A 22,109-nucleotide genomic window follows, 5' to 3' on the forward strand; every position below is an offset into this window, starting at 1 on the left:
CTCAGGAAGCTGAGGCAGGAGAATTGCTTGCATCTAGGAGGTGGAGGTTACAGTGAGCCGAGATGGCGCCACTGCACTCCAGCCTGGTGATGGAGAGAGACTCTATCTCAAAAACAAAAACAAAACAAAACCAAAAAAAAAAAACCAAAAAAAACAAAAACACTGGTTGGCCAGGCGCAGTGGCTCACACCTGTAATCTCAGCACTTTGAGAGGCTGAGGCGGGCAGATCACAAGGTCAGGAGTTCGAGACCAGCCTGGCCAATATGGTGAAATCTCGTCTCTACTAAAAATACAAAAATTAGCCAGGCGTGATGGTGGATGCCTGTAGTCCCAGCTACTCGGGAGGCTGAGGCAGGAGAATTGCTTGAACCTGGGAAGCAGAGGTTACAGTGAACCACGATCATCATTGCACTCTAGCCTGGGTGAGAGAGCAAGACTCTGTCACAAAAAAAACAAAAACAAAAAAAACCACTGGCTTGTTTTGAGGGATCTGTCCTGAAGCCCATGGGAAGAAGCAAAGTCTCGGTCTTCAAGTGAAAATCAGGTAGCAGGGTTATAAAAGAAATGATTTTTTAAAATATACATAAGGGCTGGGCATGGTGGCTCACACCTGTAATCACACTTTGAGAGGCCGAGATGGGTGGATCACCTGAGGTTAGGAGTTCGAGACCAGCCTGGCCAACATGGCAAAACCCTGTCTCTACTAAAAATACAAAAAAAAATTATCGGGGTGTGGTGGCAGGTGCTTGAAATCCCAGCTACTCTGGAGGCTGAGACTGGAGAATCGCTTGAACCTGGAGGCAGAGGTGGCAGTGAGCTGAGATCAGTTGCACCACTGTATTTCAGACTGGGTGACGTTGTGAAACTCTGTCTCAAAAAATAAAAAATAGAAAAATAAAGTAGACATAAGAACAATTTCCTCTTACTTTGCCTCTACCAGTCCAGAGACCATGCTGGCCTCTTTTTTTCTTTTTTTGAGATGGGGTCTTGCTCTGTCGCCCAGATTGGAGTGCAGTGGCGCAATCATGGCTCACTCCAGCCTCAATCTCCTGGGTCGGGCAATCTTCCTGTCTCAGCCTCCCCAGCAGCTGGGATGACAGGCATGCACCACTGTGCCTAGCCACTATTAGTTTTTAGTAAGTGTAGAGAGCCCAGCATGGGCCAGGCCTGGTGGCCGATGCCTGTAACCCCAGCATTTTGGGAGGCTTCAGCAGGAGGATCAGTTGAGTCTAGGAGTTTGAGACCAGCCTGGGCAACATAGTGAGATCCTGTCTTGACTAAATAAATAAATATATATATTAACTGGGCATGGTGGCATGCACCTGTGGTCACAGTTACTCAGGAGGCTGAGGTGGGAGGGTCCCTTGAATCCAGGAGTTCCAGGCTGCAGTGAGCTATGATTATGCCTCTGCTCTCCAGCCTGGGCAACAGAGCAAGACCCTGTCTCTAAGGCAAACAAACAATTTGTGTTTAAATGGTGACAATATCCACACTGACTTAGGGTCACTATAGATGAGGCATAGTTCTGAGTCTTTCCCTCCTCTGACTGTCGCTTGTTAGGGAAGAAGTAGTTATTACCTCCATTTTATTTATTTTTTATTTTTTCGTTTTTTTTGAGACGGAGTCTTGCTCTGTCGCCTAGGCTGGAGTGCAGTGGCCGGATCTCAGCTCACTGCAAGCTCCGCCTCCTGGGTTTATGGCATTCTCCTGCCTCAGCCTCCCGAGTAGCTGGGACTACAGGCGCCCGCCACTTCGCTCGGCTAGTTTTTTGTATTTTTTTAGTAGAGACGGGGTTTCACCGTGTTAGCCAGCATGGTCTCGATCTCCTGACCTTGAGATCCGCCTGTCTCGGCCTCCCAAAGTGCCGGGATTACAGGCTTGAGCCACCGCGCCTGGCTATTACCTCCATTTTATAGGTGAGAAGACTGAGGCACAGGGCAGGGAAGCCTTAATGTAAGGTCCCAGAGCTGTCGGAAGTGGAGCTGGGGTGACCCCAGGACTCCTTTTGGAGGAAGACTCAGGAAAGATGCAGAATGTGTTTTGTTTTGTTTTTTTTTTTGAGACAGAGTCTCGCTCTGTCACCCAGGCTGGAGTGCAGTGGCGCAATCTCAGCTCACTGCAAGCTCCGCCTCCCGGGTTCCCACCATTCTCCTGCCTCAGCCTCCCAAGTAGCTGGGACTACAGGCGCCCACCACCTCGCCTGGCTAGTTTTTTCTATTTTTTAGTAGAGACAGGGTTTCACGGTGTTAGCCAGGATGGTCTCGATCTCCTGACCTTGTGATCCGCCCGTCTTGGCCTCCCAAAGTGCTGGGATTACAGGCTTGAGCCACCGCGCCCAGCCTTGTTTTTTTGTTTTTTTGTTTTTTTGTTTTTTTTTGAGATAGAGTCTTAACTCTATCACCCAGGCTGGAGTGCAGTGGTGTAATCTTGGCTCACTGCACCTCCGCCTCCCGAGTTCAAGCGATTGTCTCCTGCCTCAGCCTCCCAAGTAGCTGGGACCACAGGCAACTAAGTTTTGTATTTTTAGTAGAGATGAGGTCTCATCCTGTTGGCCAGGCTGGTCTCAAACTCCTGACCTCAGGTGATCCACCCACCTCGCCTCCCTAAAGTGCTGGGATTACAGTGAGCCACGGTGCCTGGCCCAGAATGCAGTTATTCTAATAACAGCACCTACTTCTTGAGTGCTTTCTGCCTGCTGATTCTTCTACATTTAAAGGCACTTGGCATCTGTCTGCTTTCAAAGCTCAGGGCAGTCCTGAAAGGTGAGTTCTGGTGTCTCTCTCTCTCTCTCTCTCTCTCCCTCCCTCCCTCCCTCCCTCTCTGTCTCTCTTTCTTTCTGATGGAGTCTCACTCTGTTGCCCAGGCTAGAGCACAGCGGCGCTATCTCTGCTCTCTGCAACCTCTGCCTCCCGGGTTCAAGCAATTCTCCTGTCTCAGCCTCCTGAGTAGCTGGGACTACAGGCACCCACCATCATGCCTGGCTAATTTCTGTATTTTTAGTAGAGATGGGGTTTCACCATCTTGACCAGGCTGGTATTGAACTCCTGACCTCAAATGATCCACCTGACTCTCAAACTGCTAGGATTACAGGCGTGAGCCACCGTGCCCAGCCTGGTGCATTTCTTATTATCCATATTTGCAGTTAGACAAACTGAGCCTCAGAGTGGAGGGGCTGATTGCTCAAGGTCTGTTTTCCATATGAATCCCTGCCTGGTATGTAGCTCGCTCACAAAGGAAGAAAAACTTTCTGCCCAGACTGGAAGGGCAAGGAGAAGCCTGTGTGGCCATGGGAGTGGAGGAAACAGCACAAAGGCTCAGAGGCTGGAAACTGCTTAGCCTGTAGGAAGAGAACCAGGGAGGAACCCCAGGGCTGGAGCAGTGTGATTGAGGGGCAGGTGGCCAGAGAAATGGGCAGAGCCTCCTACGCATGGGGTGACTGATGCGCCAGTGGTCTGCAAAAACAGAGCATCACACCTGTGCGCATGAGCGCTGCTGCCCCTCAGGGGGCCTTCCCTGCCCCTGCAACTAAACTCCGTACAGCCTGACACCCATCTTTCCTCAGGCCAACTTTGGTGTTTGTTGCCCCAGGAGTTGATGTACAGATGCCTCAGGACATGCTAGGAAGAAGAGAGACCAGTGGGGTGACTCATGGCTGAAATCCCAGCACTTTGGGAGGCCAAGGCAAAAGGATTGCTTGAAGGCAGGGAGTTAGAGACCAGCCTGGCCAACATAGCGAGACCCTGTCTCTACAAAAAGAGAGAGAATCAGAGAGAGAAGGAAAACTGTTTTCTTTGCAAATCTATTCCAATACTTTCATAGAGAAGAGTTTTAGTTTGCTGTTAACCTGTCTTTAATAATCCTTTAAGGACCAGCACAGTGGCTCACGCTTGTAATCCCAGCACTGTGGGAGGCCAAGGCTGTAGGATCGCTTGAGCTCAGGATGGTTCAAGACCATCCTGGGCAAAACGGCAAGATCCTATCTGTACCAAAAAATAAAAATAAAAAATTAGCCAAATGCAGTGGCGTGCACCTGCAGTCCCAGTTACTTGACAGGCTAAACAGGGGAGGATCGCTTGAGCTCAGGAGTTCAAGGTTGCAGTCAGCTATCATTTACAAAGGTAGATTGAAATATTATTGGTAGGCCAGGTGCAGTGACTCATGTCTGTAATCCCAGCACTTTGGGAGGCTGAGGTGGGCAGATCACCTGAGGTCAGGAGTTCGAGGCTAGCTTAGCCAACATGGCGAAACCCCATCTCTACTAAAAAATACAAAACTTAGTCAGGCGTCATAGTGTGCGCCTGTAATCCCAGCTACTTGGAAGGCTGATGCAGAAGAATCGCCTGAAACCAGGAGGTGGAGGTTGCAGTGAGCCGAGCAAGACTGTATCCAAAAAAAAAAAAAAAAGTATTATTGATAATCGCTGCATTGAAGGCTGGGCGCGGTGGCTTACGCCTATAATCCCAGCACTTTGGGAGGCTGAGGTGGGTGGATCATGAGGTCAGGGGTTTGAGACCAGCCTGACCAATATGATGAAACCTTGTCTCTACTAAAAATACAAAAGTTAGCCGGGCGTGGTGGCATGCACCTGTAATCCCAGCTACTCAGGAGGCTGAGACAGGAGAATCGCTTGAACCCAGTAGGCAGAGGTTGCAGTGAGCCGAGATTGCGCCATTGCACTCCGCCTGGGCAACAAGTACGAAACTCCGTCTCAAAAAAAAAAAAAAAAAAAAGATAATCGCTGCATCTTACTGCCCAAGTTGCCACAAGCACACATAACATCTGATGGCGCCAATTCGACTGTCTGCACTTGGAAGATGGCACATTGGAGGCTGCACAGCACCACAAAACTGAAACCACACATGCACACAAAAATAAGACCATACGGCATTATGCCTAGTACAGAATACACCCTGAATTCTGTCACAATTCATTGTATGCAACATAGCAACAGAATCCTCTCGCTCTTTATGCTTATTTTTTATTTTTATTTTTTGAGATGGAGTCTTGCTCTGTTACCAGGCTGGAGTTCAGTGGTGTGATCTCGACTCACTGCAACCTCTTCCTCATGGGTTCAAGCGATTCTCCTGCCTCAGGCTCCCCAGCAGTTGGGATTACGGGCACCCGCCACCACGCCCAGCTAATTTTTGCATTTTTAGTAGAGACGGTTTCACCATGTTGGCCAGGATTGTCTTGATCTCCTGACCTAGTGATCTGCCCACCTTGGCCTCCCAAAGTGGTAGGATTACAGGCGTGAGCCGACACGCCCGGCCATTAATGTTTTTTTAAATTTTGTGTTTCTAACTTTTAGGTTTGGGGGTAAATGTGAAGGTTAAATAGGTAAACACTTGTCATGGGGGTTTGTTGTACACATTATTTCATCACTTAGTACTGGGTATTAAGCCCAGTACTCAGTAGTTATCTTTTTGTTTTTTGAGATGGAGTCTCAGTCTATCTGCCAGGCTGCAGTGCAGTGGCATGATCTCAGCTCACTGCGACCTCCGCCTCCCGGGTTCAAGCGATTCTCCTGCTTCAGCCTCCCGAGTAGCTGAGATTACAGGCGCCCGCCACCACGTCCAGCTAATTTTTGTATTTTTAGTAGAGACAGGGTTTCACCATGTTGGCCAGGCTGGTGTGGAACTCCTGACCTCAGGTGATCCGCCGCCTGGGCCTCCCAATCCCAAAGTGCTGGGATAACAGGCGTGAGCCACCGCGCCTGGCCCCATTATTAGTGAATTTTAACAGTTTTCCATTTCTTCTGGCCGAACTGTTTACAATTATTATGCGAATTACGGATAATACTCTGATATTATTCCATGCCGTTCCGTTGTTGCCTACAAAGTTCGCGCTGGAAAACCGCGCAATTGCGTTACAAAAATAAAATAAAATAAATCACACAAAAGACACAATGTTTTAAGAAAGTTTATGAATCGTGTGCCGGACCGCGGGTTGGACAAGCTTGATCTAAAACTTCCAGGAATCCCTAGACAGGATCATTACTTCCCCTCTGCTCCAGCTCTGGTTGTGACTAGGTCTAGGTGTGTGTGTGGGCGGTGGCGTGGGGAGATGCTTCCTCTATCGGACTCCGAGGACGCGCGCCCGGCACAACCAGTCAGTGCCTAACGCGAGTGTATCTTGAGAGTGAAGAGATCAACAGCTGCCGGTCTGCGCCTGCGCGCGGCGGGGGCGTGGCCCGGGGCGGGTGGGCCCAAGGAGGCAGCCGGCAGCGGCGCGCGCAAGTGCTACTGGTCGCGTCGGGTCACGTGGGCGCGCAGGCGCAGCGCGGTGCACCCCGTTCGCTCACACAAAGCCCAGACGCGGAGAAAATGGCGGCAGGGGTCGAAGCGGCGGCCGAGGTGGCGGCGACGGAGATCAAAATGGAGGAAGAGAGCGGCGCGCCCGGCGTGCCGAGCGGCAACGGGGCTCCGGGCCCTAAGGGGTAAGTATCCCATGGTCCCTTGCCCGGAGTAAGGGTTCCTCTCCGCGGCCGGCGGCTCCGTTAGGTCTGTTGGCGGCCTAGCCCCGGCGCGGCCTCGGTCCCGGCTGTTCCCATACCGCTTGCCCAGGGTGGCGGCGTCTCGGGCCGTGAGCGGGGAGCCGGGGGAGCCTCCAGAATCGTCCCCTACCCCGGGCCTTGAGCCTCGGCTCCTTCAGTCCCTCCAGGCCGGGGCCAACCCCGTCGCCGAGGCCTCAGGCCCAGCCGCTGCGCATGGTGGTTGATGGCGCGGGCCCGGACGGCAGAGCCTCCGAGGCCGGCCCGACCGCTCCCTGGGAGGGTAACCTCGGAAGCTGGGTTTCACCCCCCAACCCCCTCTCCTCCCGGGGTCTGTTTTCCGATCCGTAACGTGGGGGGAGAAGAGGGGGTGCGCACCCGGGATCTCGCGCGCAGTCACCCCGAGTCAACGGTAACCGAGCGGGGGAGGCGTCAGGAAGGGCCGCGAGGCCGGGTCGGGGGGCTCCCCTCCTGCCCCTCCCCTCAGTCCCCGCGCGCCGATCCCGCTCCGCGGGAAGTGCCTTCCTCGGCACAGCCCCCTCGCCCCACGCTCTGGCCCTGGCTCAAGTCCCTCGCTGCTTCCCGCTCTTCCCCGGGTGCGCCGCAGGTATTAGTGGAGAGATGAGATCTGCTGCTCAACCTTCACCCTCAGAAGCAGACACGAAGTCGAGGAAGGAATCTCCTTTTTCCCGTGTTTCTGGGGAAGCTGTTCTGTCATGAGGCGGGTTCATTTCCTTCCAGGCTCCATCAGCTTTTCGAGTCCTGCTCGGTGCTGTTTCACTTCTTGGCTTTTAAAAGTTTCTTTAAAGGGGGGAAGCATCGACTTGTGCCCCGGTGAAACTCATTCATTCTGATTACAGACACGAGCGAGAGAGAGAGATTTTGGCTCCAAGATTAGCGGCCGGGAAGGGAGGAGAAGCCTGGGTACACATTGAATTTCCCAGACATTTATTTCATTGTGATAAAATAGACATAACGTAGAGTTTGCCATTTTAACCATTTTTAAGCTTACAATTCAGGGATACTGGGTGCACTGACTCAGTATGCTGTAACAGTTACTACTTGATGTCAAGAACTTTTTCATCATCGGAAACAAAGTGTAGCCATTAAATACTCCCTCCGTTTTTCCCTTCTGTCTGTGATTTTGCTCTCCTCATATTGTAATGTGTGAAACTTAGTTTATGGAGATTAAAAGTGAATGTGGTTGAGCACTTATATATTTAATTTTTTTCTTTGAGAAAGGGTCTCCCTCTGTTGCCCAAGCTGGGATGCAGCGGCACGATCACAGGTCACTGCAGCCTCGAACTCCTGGGCTCAAGCGATCTTTCCATCTCAGCCTCCCAAGTAGCTGGGATCACAGGCTCAGCACCACTATGCCCGGCTAATTTTTTTATTTTTTGAAGAGTCGGAGTCTCCGGGTGTTGCCCAGGCTGGTCTGAAACCCCTGAGCTCAAGCCATCCTCCTGCCTAGGCCTTCCAAAGTGCTGAAATTACAGGCGTGAGCTACTGTGCCCTGCGTAGTTGAGCGTTTACGTTAATTGCGTTCCTTAAGTGCTAGCTATATTGTTAGATAATAAATCTGGAGAAAATTCTAGATTCTTTCCCTCCTTAGGTAGGAAGAAGTAAAATACCATGGTTACTGGCTCTTAGAAATGAAGAGAAAAGCTTCCTCTATTCTCAGCATTTTACTATTTAAAACTCTGGGAAGGAATGTGTTAATTTTGACTTTTTCAGCATCTATCTACGGAAGCTGGTGGGGTTTCTGAGGGTGGTATTTGGAGAGCTTTAAGATAAATTTACCGTATGCAGGAAGGAGTGCTGGTAGAACCTTGCTAGGTGAGAGGGTAAATTAATAGATTATAGCATCTGGGGTGCATTTCAAATTTTCCATTTTCCCCTGTCCATTTTCAAATAGTCATTTTGTGACTGAGTCATTTTACAAATACATGTGGACTATTGGAACCTGCAAGTTGTAGAATAAAATAGCCCTTGTGAGAAAGAGCCTCATAGTCTCAAAGTGTAGTACTGGCTTCACAGAGGATAGTTTAGGAAGCTGGCAACACTTGGATATTTTTGATAGAGCCTGTGGAAAACTTTTTTTTTTTTTTTCATCACAAGTCTTAACAAGGAAAGCTCTTTAGAAGCCTACACGTCTGCACTCCATGCAGAGTGGAGAGGCCATTAACGTATTTGTAGTAAGGTAATTATGCTGTGATAGAAGTTAGTGGAGTTGCTTGGTAGAAAGAATGGAGGAGGTGACCCCCGCCACCTGCTGGCGGCAGGGACCTGTTCCTCCATGACAGGAAGACGTGTGAAAGTGGTGTAGAAGATGGTTGAGGAGAGGCAGAGAAGAGAGTATCCAAAGAGCAGAGATTTGAGTATATGCTTTATTAAGAACTGAAGTTGTGCTGCGTGTAGTGGCTCACACCTGTAATCCCAGCACTTTGGAAGGCTGAGGTGAGAGGACTATTTGAGCTCAGGAGTTCAAGACCAGCCTGGGCAACATGGTGAAACCCTGTCTCTACCAAAACAAAACAAAAAACACTGAAGTTGCTATAGCGTTTTAAGGTTGGAGCACTGGTGGCCAGCTAATGGGCAGTGAATTTAGATTTTTATCTTGAAAGCCCTTGAGAGACAGGAGGAAAATAGAAACTTGATTCTTTGGACTTCAGTCTCTACCAGGAGTGGAGTATGCACCAAAAATGCAGTGAGCTAGCGAGCTCCATCTGGGAACCCAGGTTGGAAATCTTGTTCTGCAGTTCCTTCTCTCCTGGGTGTGAGAAGAGGATTTGCTTAATTTTGATGAGAAATCTGTTGCATTTAAAGTCAGTCAAGATTCAGCGTTAGGGTATAGTCAGGGAAAAAAAAAGTTCATTTTAGGGGAATGTATAGGTTTTTTAAAAAAATTTAAATGTTGTATCATAAATAAATTCAATGACTTAGCTTGCTCCCCTTCTTGAGTAATTTTTATTTTTATCATTTTATTTTATTTATTATTATTATTATTTTTTGAGACGGAGTCTCGCTCTGTCGCCCAGGCTGGAGTGCAGTGGTGCTATTTCAGTTCACTGCAAGCTCCACCTCCTGGGCTCACACCATTCTCCTGCGTCAGCCTCCCGAGTAGCTGGGACTACAGGTGCCCACCACCACGCCTGGCTAATTTTTTTGTATTTTTTTAGTAGAGACAGGATTCCACCCTGTTAGCCAGGATGGTCTTGATCTCCTAACTTCGTGATCCGCCCACTTGGCCTCCCAAAGTGCTGGGATTACAGGCGTGAGCCACCATGTCCAGCCCCTTCCTGAGTAGTTTTGTGGGTGAATCAGACACAGATGGATTGGTTATTTTTAAAAATAAAAATAAGTATTTAGGGTTAGATTCCGGAGGAGGTACTGTTAGGGTTGACTCTGTTTTTACAATCAAGAAAACTTTGTTTTAAACAGTTAAATCCAGGTTCAGGAACTTGATCTAAAGACTCCAGGGGAGGCCATCCTGACTCCCAGGCAGCTTGCTGCTTTCATAATACTACCTTGGTAACCACTCAGTAAACAGTCATTTGAATTGTTTTATTTAAATCAGATTCTCTATACAATGCATTTGAGTGTTTGCTGTACTTAAAAAAGCGATTGTTTATTCGGTGAAAAGGACTTTGGAGGCATGTCAGATTGTGAGCTCAAGATTAGAAGACAGGGTTTTGGATTATTTGAATACATGCTGCCAGGTCTTTGCTTTCACTCTGCTCTTTGATTTTTTTCTGGTTAGGGAAAGAGATACTAGCCTGCGAAGATTAGCTTGCTTGTTTTTTTTGGGAGGGGTGGTTCTCCAGTGGGCTTCTCCATTACCATATTTTGCGGTCCTAGGGTTAAAAGCTAAATTGTCCCTTTGGTAGTTTATAATGATTGTAATGCCTAGGTTTTCTCAGCTTTGGCTCTGTGGTTGGCTTGTTTTAAAAGCTGAACAGTAGAAGGCTAGGAGTAAATCAGTCCGCCTCTCTACCCTTCTCGATAAAATTATTGGTAGAAAAATACATCATTGCCTCAGTTACTGTGTGCCAAGAGTCTCTTTTTTTTTTTTTTTTTGAGATGGAGTCTTGCTCTGCCGCCCAGGCTGGAGTGCAGTGGCCGGATCTCAGCTCACTGCAAGCTCCGCCTCCCGGATTCACGCCATTCTCCTGCCTCAGCCTCCCGAGTAGCTGGGACTATAGGCGCCCACCACCTCGCCCGGCTATTTTTTTGTATTTTTTTTAAGTAGAGACGGGGTTTCACCGTGTCAGCCAGGATGGATGCTCTCGATCTCCTGATCCGCCCGTCTCGGCCTCCCAAAGTGCTGGGATTACAGGCTTGAGCCACCGTGCCCGGCCAAGAGTCTCTTTTAAAGCTGTAAGCGTGTAGGTGGTAACCTCCATAGGACCGAGGCCTAGTGACGACATGGTGACCCTAGCTCTTAGCCACATGCAGTACTACTTCCCTAGATAAGCTGCTTTTTGTTATGCCATTCTTTGTTGATTGTCACCGTGTCCCTCTGAGCTACCATGCATACAGGTTGTGCTGGTTTTGCTGGTAAAGCACTAGAGATGGAAAGAGCTTGAGTCATGTGGGTAGCTCAGTGGTGGCCTTGGAGCTGGGATGGTGCTGTGAATAGTGCTCTCCACACCTTACATGCATTAGAGCAGCACAGGACTTAAGGGATTTCTGTGATGAGTCACTTTATATAAGGGATGGTTCTCACGCGGGCAGAGGGGTCCTTGTCCCTCAGGAGATGTGATCACAATTTCAGGGTATTGGGATTGCCGTTTCAAACTGCACTCGACCCTTGATTTAGAAACTTCAAAAGTAGTGAGTGTCATGCATGGGAACGGCATGAAGACGTTAAGAGAGTGTAGGCAGTCACTATTTGGTAGTCTTTTGCAGGTTAGAGGCACAGTCTTTTTATTAGTTGTTTGTTTTTTTTTTTTTTGAGATGGAGTTTCACTCTTGTCCCTCAGGCTGGAGTGCAGTGTACTGATCACTGATTCACTCCTAGCCTTCTGCTGTTCAGGCTTTAAAACAAGCCAGCCAGAGCCAGTGTACTCCAGCTCCTGGGCTCAAGCGATCCTTCCACCTCAGCCTTCTGAGTAAATAGGACTACAGGCAGATGGTACCATGCCTAGCTAATATTTTGTAGAGATGGGGTTATACCATGTTGCCCAGGCTGTTCTTGAACTCCTGAGCTCAAGCGATCCACCCACCTTGGCCTCCCAAAGTGCTGGGATTACAGGCATTAACTGTATTTTTAATTTATTTTTTATTTTTTTTTTTATTTTTTATTTTTTTTCTTTGAGACAGAGTCTCGCTCTGTCGCCCAGGCTGGAGTGCAGTGGCCGGATCTCAGCTCACTGCAAGCTCCGCCTCCCGGGTTCACGCCATTCTCCTGCCTCAGCCTCCCGAGTAGCTGGGACCACAGGCGCCCGCCACCTCGCCCGGCTAATTTTTTGTATTTTTTAGTAGAGACGGGGTTTCACCGTGTTAGCCAGCATGGTCTCGATCTCCTGACCTCGTGATCCGCCCATCTCGGCCTCCCAAAGTGCTGGGATTACAGGCTTGAGCCACCGCGCCCGGCCTATTTTTTATTTTTTATTTTTATTTTTTGAGATGGAGTTTTGTTCTTGTTGCCCAGGCTGGAGTGCAGTGGCGTGATCTTGGCTCACTGCAACCTCTGCCTCCCTTTCAAGTGATTCTCCTGCCTTGGCCTCCCAAGTAGCGAGTAGCTGGGATTACAGGCGCCCACCACCATGCCCGGCTAATTTTTGTTTTTGTTTTGTTTTTGAGACGGAGTTTCACTCTTGTCGCCTAGACTGGAGTCCATTGGCACAATCTCAGCTCATTTCAACCTCCGCCTCCTGGGTTCAAGCGATTCTCCTGCCTCAGCCTCTCGAGTAGCTGGGATTACAGGCGCCTGCTACCACGCCCAGCTAATTTTTGTATTTTTAGTAGAGACAGGGTTTGATCATGTTGGCCAGGCTGGTCTCAAACTCCTGACCTAAGATAATCCATCTGCCTCGGCCTCCCAAAGTGCTGGGATTACAGACGTGAGCCACCATGCCTGGCCTAATTTTTGTATTTTTAGTAGAGACAGGTTTCTACCATGTTGGCCAGGCTGGTCTTGAACTTCTGACCTCAGGTGGTCTGCCCGTCTCAGCCTCCCAAAGTGCTGGGATTACAGGCGGGAGCCACCGCGCCCAGCCAAAAGTTAAAAAGACTTGCAGAGTTAAGTTTTTATGTATACATATACGTGGACTAGGGAAGAATATTCCCCTAATTTTATCCTGAAGATAGTGAGAAAATAGGATTGGACATGTTAAAAAAAGAGCTTTTCAGGACATTACTTTTATACCATGACATTAATCTAAACTTGAATATGTCTCTCCCCTCCCCTCCCCTCCCCTTCTCTTCCCCTTTCCTTGCTGAGACAGGGTCTCCCTCTGTTACCCAGGCTGGAGTGTAGTGAGTGGTGCAGTCTTGGCTCACTGTAACCTTGACCTCCTGGAGCCAGGCTGTCTTCTTTCTGCGTTGCTGGGCACAGTCGTGCACCAACATGCCTGGCTAATTTTTTGTATTTTTTTGTAGGGACACGGTTTTGCCATGTTACCCAGGCTGGTTTCAGACTCCTGGATTCAAGCACTCAACTCACCTCAGCCTCCCAAACTGCTGGGACTACAGGCATGAGCCACCGTGGCCAGTCTGCTTGAATATGTGTCTTGAATGATATTTCTTTGAGGGTCATTTTCTACGAGTCTATCAAGAATTGAGTTGGTGGTGGTAGATTTCCAAAAGGGTCAATTTTTTAAAAGCTGGAAATGACAAGAGATAGTTCTAACCTCTTTACTGAGGAAACCTCTCAGAGGGAATGATTAGCCAGGGAAGGATTTGTTTGCAGAGGTGCTGTGCCCATTAAGTGTGGTGAGAGCCGCTTTCTCAATGGTGAGTCATGTGATGTGGATTAACCCCAAACCAAATACTCAGCTTCTGTGGTTACATTGGGTAGTTGATTGGTAGCCATAGTATGCACCTGTGGAATATAGGTTAGACACTTTGTTACCTGCTTTGGCTATAATTAGTTATTTATACATTTGGTAGCTTATAGGTGAGTTTAAGCAGTCTGGTGAAAACAGACTGGAAGTATTCATCATGGACTCTGTGTCAGAATGTTTTTTATTGTAAATCTTAAAGTATTTGGGACTTCAAAAGTAACAATATTAAAATTCATTTCCATCTGTGAATCCTCTGGTGGACCATGATGTGTAGATTGTGTTATGTTTTATGAGTTTTTCTAACACTTTCATCATCATTTTCCAGGAAAGAGTAGGAGATGATTTGGCAGATAGTTTGTTTGGCAGACTTTGGTGAAGGACTTTTCTTTTGGAGTAGACAAGTGGCCTGGGTAACAGTTGTAGTTCTCCTGTGGGGCCTGCTTTGTGGTGTGAAGCCAGTTTTGTGTACCCAGGTAGGTTGCGTTCTAGTCATCTAGGGATTGGAGCTGCCATAACATCACCTTATCTGCCAGCCCGTGGGAAGGGAAACCTATTGATTGTGTACTGGTGTAGTTGAGATCACAGAGAAAGCTGCTTTCCTTGGTTTTACCTTGTGTCAAGTTGGGTGTAGCTCACACCAGTGATACGTTTGCTGGGATACTGCTTGGCACTCTTGTGTTTGGGGACTACACAAAGTTTCTGACTTTAAAGTTTTTCCAAGTAAATACATTACTAATTTTGAGACAGAGTCTTGCTTTGTCAACGAGGCTGGAGTGCAGTGGTGCAGTCATAGTTCACTGCAACCTTGACTCCCTGGACTCGAGCCATCCTCCCAGCTCAGCCTCCTGAGTAGCTGGGACTGCAGGTACACGACACCACACTCAGATAATTATTATTATTTTAAAAAATAAAGACAGGGTCTTACTGTGTCGAACTCCTGGGCTTAAGTAAGATTCTCCTGCCTTGACCTCCCAGAGTGCTGGGATTATAGGTGTGAACCACCACACCTGGTCTCCAGTGAATCCTTTTTTTTGTTTGTTTGTTTTGAGACGGAGTCTCATTCTGTCTGTCACTCAGGCTGGAGTGCAATGGCGCGATCTCGGCTCACTGCAACCTCCGTCCCCCAGGTTCAAGCGATTCTCTTGCCTCAGCCTCCTGAGAGCTGGGACTGCAGGCATGTACTACCACGCCCAGCTAATTTTTGTATTTTTAGTAGAGATGGGGTTTCATCATGTTGGCCAGGCTGGTCTTGAACTCCTGACCTTGAGTGATCCGCCTACCTCAGCCTTCCAAAGTGCTGGGATTATAGGTGGGAACCACCGTGCCTGGCCTCAAGTAAATAACGTTTTAAAATAGTAGCTTCTCCAGCTACTATCTGATGTTTAAACACTACCTTTCTGCCAAGGAAGAAATTTATATCCCAGAGTAAAGATCAGTCCTTCAGTTAAAGATACTTTTTAAAATCGTTAATGCTGTAGTCTTGGCTTTTTTTTTGTTTCCAGTTTTATCATGGATCACAAATTCTGCAGTAGAGTCTGTGGTCTGGGAGTCACTGGATTCTCACTGGCGGGACACAGGGCTCAGGAAGCAGAAAAGTGCAAAGCTCAGTTGCTTAAGAAACTTGAGGTGGCTTCTGGCTCCTCACTTGTTCCTGGTCAGCTCTCATCTGTGCCTCCCTGTAGTCAGAGGGGTTGCGCTTGAGCTGGCAGCTGAGGGAAGAGCCCTGGCAACCAGTGCCCGGGCTTCCAAGTCTGATGGCTGCTACCTAGAGATGGTTGGTGTTACAGTGTGGTGGCTCCTAACACACAAAAGTAAAGAGTGCGACGGGGGAAGGCCGGGGGAAGGCCGTGCCAGAAAAGCAGCCACCCTTCTTTGCCAAAGGCAGGATTGTTTGCATGCTGTCTTCCTCCTCCCAGAGTTGCTCAGAGTTTCCCCGCTTCAAAGTAGTAGGGTTGTATAGGGAGTGGTTTCTTTCCCACCTTTTTGGATTTTAAAAAAGTGCTTAAAATATACATAAAATAGACCATTTTAACCATCTTAGGTGTGCAGTGAAGTATGGTGTTTTGCAGCAATCACCTCTGCCCATTCCTAGAACTTTTATTCTCATCCCAAATGAAATTCTGTGCTCAGTGTTGAATAACTTCCCATTGCTACCTCCCCCTAGGCCCGGGTAACCTCTGTTCTACTTTCTGTGTACGGATTTGCTTATCATAGGTATCTAATAAGTGGAATCGTACAATATTTGGCCTTCAGTGACTGGCTTATTTCACTGAGCATAATGCTCTCAAGGTTCATGCATGTTGTAGCCTTTGTTAGGATTGCCTTCCTTTTTGTGGCTGAAAAATCCATCCCGTTGCATGGATATTCCATGTTTTGTTTATTCCATTCATCTTTTGGTAGACCCTTGGGTTGTTTCTACCTTTTGGCTTGTATGAATAGTGCTGCTATGAACATTGGCATACGTGTATGAGTCCCTACTTTTAATTCTTTTGGGTATATACCTAGCAGTGGAATTGCTGGGTCACAGTAATTCTGTGTTTAATTTTGAGTGACCACCTGTTTTCCATGGTGGCTGCATCATTTTATGCTTCCCCCCTCTTTTTTTTTTTTTTTTTTTTTTAAACACCATGAGAGACACTTATTTGTGAAGCTAAAATTGGTTGGGCCTGTGTGTACTACCTCATATTTCCATTCCATGAAGTCTTGGAAATCATCCTTCTCTTTTCCTGTTTCTGTCTTGGAATTAACACACTTTGGTCAGGGAGTTGGCCTCACCGTTGTCTCTGTTACTCTCCATAGGAGTATTTTGTAAGCCCAGGAAAGTGTACTTTTCCTTGGGAATGCTTTTTGCCCCATGGAGCCTTTAGTTTGAATGTCTTAATTCAAAATCAACATTAATCTTGTCTTTGCTTTTTTTGAGACAGTGTCTCGCTCTGTTGCCCTAGGCTGGAGTACAGTAGGATGATCATAGCTTGCTGGTGCCTGGAACTCCTGAGTTTAAGTGATCCTCCCATCTCACCCTCCCTACTAGCTGGGAGTGCAAATGCGCCACCACACCTGGCTAAGTTTTATATATATGCATTTTTTGTAGAGACAGGGTCTTGCTGTGTTGCCCAGGCTAGTCTTGAACTCCTGGCCTTAAATGATCCCCCGTTCTTGGCTCCCAAAGTGCTAGGATTGCAGGTGTGAACCACCCCATCTGTCCAGTACTAGTCTTGTGTCATAGGAACTGTGTGGAATTGTAAACCTGGCAAATCAAATAATTGTCTTTCACATTGTGCTGACATATAAACCCTTTACCTTTTTTTCTCTCTTTTGAATTCAGTGAAGGAGAACGACCTGCTCAGAATGAGAAGAGGAAGGAGAAAAACATAAAAAGAGGAGGCAATCGCTTTGAGCCATATGCCAATCCAACTAAAAGATACAGAGCCTTCATTACAAACATACCTTTTGACGTGAAATGGCAGTCCCTTAAAGACCTGGTTAAAGAAAAAGGTAATGGTACTGGTGATTGAGTAGGGTGAGAAGGTTGGTGTGTCATCTTTTCTGTGGCTAATTCCTTGGTTATTTTTGGTCAGTGGAAGCGGCTCTGGGTAGAGCATGTTCTTTCCAGGCTTAAGCGTGAAGCCCCCTCACCCCACCTCAGTTTTTTTTGCTTTGTGTTTTTTGTTTGTTTGTTTGTTTTGTTTTGTTTTGTGGTCATGCCCCTGTGTGTCAAACAGGATGGTTTATACGGTCCTTTGGCCTACAGTTGATTTTACTGGTTTAGTATGGTTAATAAGGCTTCAATTAGGCTTCCGGGGAGCCTTTTTGTGTTGAAATTTTTTGAATTTTGCACATTAGGTGGGAGAGATTTTTCCTTTCTTTCCTTTTCTTTATTTTTTTCTTTTTTCTTTTTTTTTTCTTTTTTCTTTCTGTTTTTTAAGCTTTTTAAGTTTCACAGGAAGATAGCTTGTTTAAAATTTTGTGGATGTCTTCCTGGGATCAAAATTTGGTAGCTGGACCTTTTGCTCCTCAGATTCCAAACTATAAAACATTAGCCTGTATTTTAACTGTTAGGCTTTTTCCCCTCTGGGAAAAAAATAGAGTAGGTTGGCCATTGGAGAGCTCAAAATAAGGTATCTGCTTTGTAACGCGGTGCCTTAGGATGTGGATTGTCATAGCCTAGGTATCCACCTTCCAGCCGAGGGCAGAGGAAGCAACCAAGCTCTGCTGCCACCAGGAGGCCCGAGGAGGCCTGCCTCTGTGATCCTCACCCCCGTGCACACTGCGGTGTCCTCTCTCTCTCTCCTCCTTCCCTCCTGTGCTGCTGTCGTCTTCCTTTCTTTACTGATTCTTGGCCCTGCTGGTGGCACTTAGGACTAAAGAGACTGCTCAGCCCTGGTTTAGACAACACCGTGGTAGAGAACAATTTGTATATTGCCTTGAGGCCCCCACCCCGACCTAGACTCAAACTACCCTTCATGGAGTCTTTGCATGACTGAAAGGTATTGGTTTTCTGGAGCATTCATTATGAAAAGAGATGTGAGCTTGATTTGTCAAATGATTTAACATTTCAGTGACTGAGATGCCCCGTGGATAGGCCATTTTGGTATGTGTACTGGTGCTCCCTGCATTGGGTTTTGAAATTATGAATGGCACTGCCATCATTGTCCCATCACTTATTTTGACCATGACATGCAAGAAGCACTAGGCACTGTGAACCTCTCCAGACAGTCACGCGTGCTGCTCCCACGTGGTATTTCTCCAGATAACACAGATGGAAAAACGTTTTGGTGTGAGATTGATGTGCCTGCCTTGATCGGCCAAATCATTCCTGCCATTGCTCCTAGGGCAAGAGTGCAGTTTCTTCTTTTTGTCTGAGGGCGTGTCATGCTGCATCCCAGATGCAGTGTTCTTGGTTTTTGGGACTGCTGCTTCAATAGAAGCTTAGAATTTCTGTACAGTACAGTTGGGCCTCATTCGAATTAGCTTTTGGAATAACCTCCAAATTTGTGTTCTCGTGATTTGGTTGAACCGCTGAATTGCTATTTCCATTGATAATAAGGTATAGTAGTTCCAAGAACCAGGAATGTGGCTTTGAAAATGTAATTGTTAGAATTTTGTAAGAGATTGCAGGCCAAATTATTTTTTCATTTTTAGGAGTGTGTGAACCAGTTTTGGGACATGCTGGATAAAGTAGGTGACATTTTTACTGCTTTACCATTCAGTAATTCGGTTTGGGAAACCTTCAAGCTGGTAGTAGCAGCAGCAGCCATGGTGTTTCTGGATGTAGAAGCAGTTCACCTCAATTCACTATTTTGCACTCTTAAGTGTGGAGCCAGCCTGGTGGTTGATTTGGATACTTCCAAACTGGTTCTCATATTCCCCTGGCATACTGCTACGAATGCCCGGGCTCAGCCCTCTCAGTGTATTTTTGGTGGTGTAATTTAGAATTACAGGTGTGCAGTAAATCAGTTATTTTTAATGAGCCTTAAAATGTTCTTGTTTAGAGCTCCCCTGTACTGGTTAAATTAATTACTTTGCTGTTTAATTAAATTATTAGCAGTATAGGATTGTGGGTAAAGTGACTCATAAGAGAAAGGTAATCTTTTTATGGTAATGCTTATATTCAGTATGTGAGGTCTAAAGAAATTTACTGTGTTTACATACATATGAGTCCTTAAGAAATACTCTTCTTATTATGTGCTTTTAAAAAGACATTTTTATTCGCGTTTTGGTATACAAAAAATGTTTAAGTGGTTAGTTTACATCTGAAATATTTACTTGAAATCTGTTGCCGATAAGTTCTAAGTGTTTTGAAGACTATACACAGGAAGAACTAGCAGATAGAGGCACTTACAACCCTAAAAGTATTAGTCTCAAAATAATTCCAAAACACAGAGATTTGGGCTGTCGTAATCTAAGCACTCTTTATCAGTCTACATTTTAAGGTCTGATGAATCTTAGCCTTGTTTCAGGAAATGAGTAGAACAGAACTAGAATTAGTTGTCCTCAACTGAAATTTTCTGTCGTCGTAGCACTGTCTAATTGCAGCCTCTCGGAACTAAAGTAGCTAGCTTTGAGAGGCCAAGAGGGGAGCTTTTTTTTCTAAGGATACTCCTGGGGGAGATTGTCTCACATGTTCCTCCCTCCCTCTTGATCCTTTTGCCATCTTTCATACCAGCTGCATATTCTCCAGCTTTAGTTTTAGCATTTAGCAGCATTCTAGGATTTCCTATTAAAAATCCACATAGGAAGTGAACTGGTCATTTATGCCTTTGAAAGTGACTTAACAGGCTACAGCTGCCCAGTTTGTATCCTGACAGGTAAAGGGATATGCACTTAAAGTGATTGACCACAAGGACTGGGTGGAAAAAATAAAGATTTCTGTGAGAAAAGGCGATCTTAGGCTTTTAAACTTAGTGTTGTGCTACATTTGTTTGAGACCATCAAGTCCTGTGTGAGTGGTGGAAGCTCCTTGCTGGGCTGCTTCTCCTGGCCTCACCAGGCAGCCGGCAGCACCCAGGTGGGGCAGTGCCACCAGAGCAGGACTGAGCTGCACCTGCAATGAGTAAACAGAGCCCAGGTTGAGGAAGGAAGGTCGGGGATGTAGTTTACCCTCAGTCAATCCCAAGTTTAGCAGCAGTCAGTTTAACTTGTGTAAGCAAAGATTTCTTTTAAGCACTTAATCCTTCTGTTAGTATTTAATGCACCACGTTAAGTAAATTTCAGATTGCAGCTGACAGAAAACTAAGGCCCAGAGGGCAAGTGTAGTCCAATAGAAAGCCTCCATCTTGGCTCCTGGAGATAATTTGCATTGTGGGTCTATTAGGCAGACCTGTATTTTCAGTTTAAATGAAATCCCTACCCAGTCTACTTGCTCCTTCATATTTTCCTTTGTTGGAAATGCAGCCTGCATTTTATTTATTTTGTTTTTGAGATGGAGTCTTGCTCTTTCTCCCAGGATGGAGTGAAGTGGCGTGATCTCGGCTCACTACAACCTCCGTCCCCTGGGTTCAAGCGATTCTCCTGTGCCAGCCTGCCAAGTAGCTGGGATTATAGGCACCTACCACCACAATTTTTGTATTTTTTTTGTATTTTTAATTAATTTTTGTATTTTTAGTAGAGACTGGGTTTCACCATGTTGGCCAGGCTGGTCTTGAACTCCTGACCCCAGGTAATCCTCTTGCCTTGGCCTCCCAAAGTGCTAGGATTACAGGCCCGGCCACAGCCTGGATTTTAGAAAGGCCTGTTATGCTAAAGCATTCATATGTGTGAATATTTACGTTGAGCCCCAGCAGTGCAGCCTGTCTGGCTTACCCTGTGTGGTCTCTAGTGTTAGGGAAGCAATACCGTTCTGTTGTTGCCACGCAATTAAGGAGGAGCATGGGCTCTGTCATTTCCTAACATGTCCGTAAGCCAAGTCGTTGTGTAGAATAATTATTTTGACGTTTCAAGGTGTCTTTGTATTAAAGAGTGTGCATGTGTTCTGTGCACTCCACTCCCCCGATAGAGTGGCAGCCTGAGAATTGACCGTTATGAACGGAAGAATGTTTGACAACATGCCTGACTTGCAAGCCCTGCCAACCCCTGTTTAAAAAGAAAAAAAAAAATTATAGGCCTTATCACATATGAATTCTCTTCAGTGAAGCTTCGGCCTCTGCATTCCCTCTTTTTTTTTTTCAGACTTGAACAGTAAATGGGAACAGAAAAACAAATACTCACTTTGCTAAAGGTTTGTGCAGGAGAGTGAGGTCACAGTAGCTGCAACGGACCACCTCAGTTCTTTTTGGGTTGCTTATCTGCTTATCCTCCTACTGTGTTTTAAGAATGAGGCAGTGTTTTTAATACTTCACTTAAATGTTGGTCAAAAATGATTTCTTAGAGCATATTAAATAGAGGTAGATAACATTTGGTGTTAGATTTTTTAATGTGTTAGTTTTTTCATTTCGATATTTTGATGTTTTGGGCTGCAGGAGAATTTGTCTTAGCAGCCTACTCTTAGGATTCCGTGAAATCCATCCATGTTTACACAGGGAGAGGAGCAACCATATTTTTTATTAATAACTGCGAGTGCCGTTTCTGTAAGACTACTGCTACTGCCAAGCTGTCACCTCTGCCCCTGAGTCCTGACTGTGTGATCTGCTCTGGATGGTTTGCTCGTTAAACTTCACTTCATGGAATGTGACCAGACTGTGTTTACTTGGCAAATTTTGCCCTCCCATTCTTGCTGATAGTTGTGCTGACTACATGAGACAAATCTTTGCTTTGCTATTGTAGAACCAAAAGGGAGGTGGTCTTTTAAAGGCTTCATTTTCCTGTAGGAAAGTATGAATTAGCAGCTGTTGCAGATCCCTTAACACTTAATTGGTGGTCTCTCAGGGTAGAGGTTGGAATTTTATGAGTTTGTGAGGAGCATAATCATTACTGATTATCTCGGGAACAGCACTACTCATGCTGGACCCTTGGGTGACTGCTAAACAATGATACCATTTGAGGTAAAAAGAGGGAGAACGTTTTAAGCAAATTTTTAATACAAAGGATTGAGGTCAGGTGTGTTATTACTAGACTAGACTGTTACGTGGAAAAAGCCCTAATTTCTAAACCTCTCTTTTTGTTAAAGTGGTTA

The 22,109-nt window shown here is 46.5% G+C and overlaps 1 protein-coding gene across 5 annotated transcripts in view; it reads left to right on the forward strand.

The window, feature by feature from the left end:
- The first annotated feature begins 5,908 nt into the window (after positions 1 to 5,908).
- The window catches only part of HNRNPM (heterogeneous nuclear ribonucleoprotein M), a 44,087-nt gene continuing 27,886 nt past the window's right edge, over positions 5,909 to 22,109 (forward strand). For 3 of the 5 annotated variants that reach the window (XM_025366611.1, XM_025366612.1, XM_025366614.1), the window contains exons 1-2: positions 5,909 to 6,437; positions 16,824 to 16,993. In XM_025366611.1, coding sequence (XP_025222396.1) covers positions 6,325 to 6,437; positions 16,824 to 16,993 — 283 coding nt within the window. In that variant the 5' untranslated portion in view covers positions 5,909 to 6,324. The remainder of the gene's footprint in view (positions 6,438 to 16,823; positions 16,994 to 22,109) is intronic. The other 2 variants (XM_025366613.1, XM_025366615.1) reach the window with 2 other exon arrangements.

Source organism: Theropithecus gelada, chromosome 19 (genome assembly GCF_003255815.1).
Source record: "Theropithecus gelada isolate Dixy chromosome 19, Tgel_1.0, whole genome shotgun sequence".
Classification (NCBI taxonomy): Eukaryota; Metazoa; Chordata; class Mammalia; order Primates; family Cercopithecidae; genus Theropithecus; species Theropithecus gelada.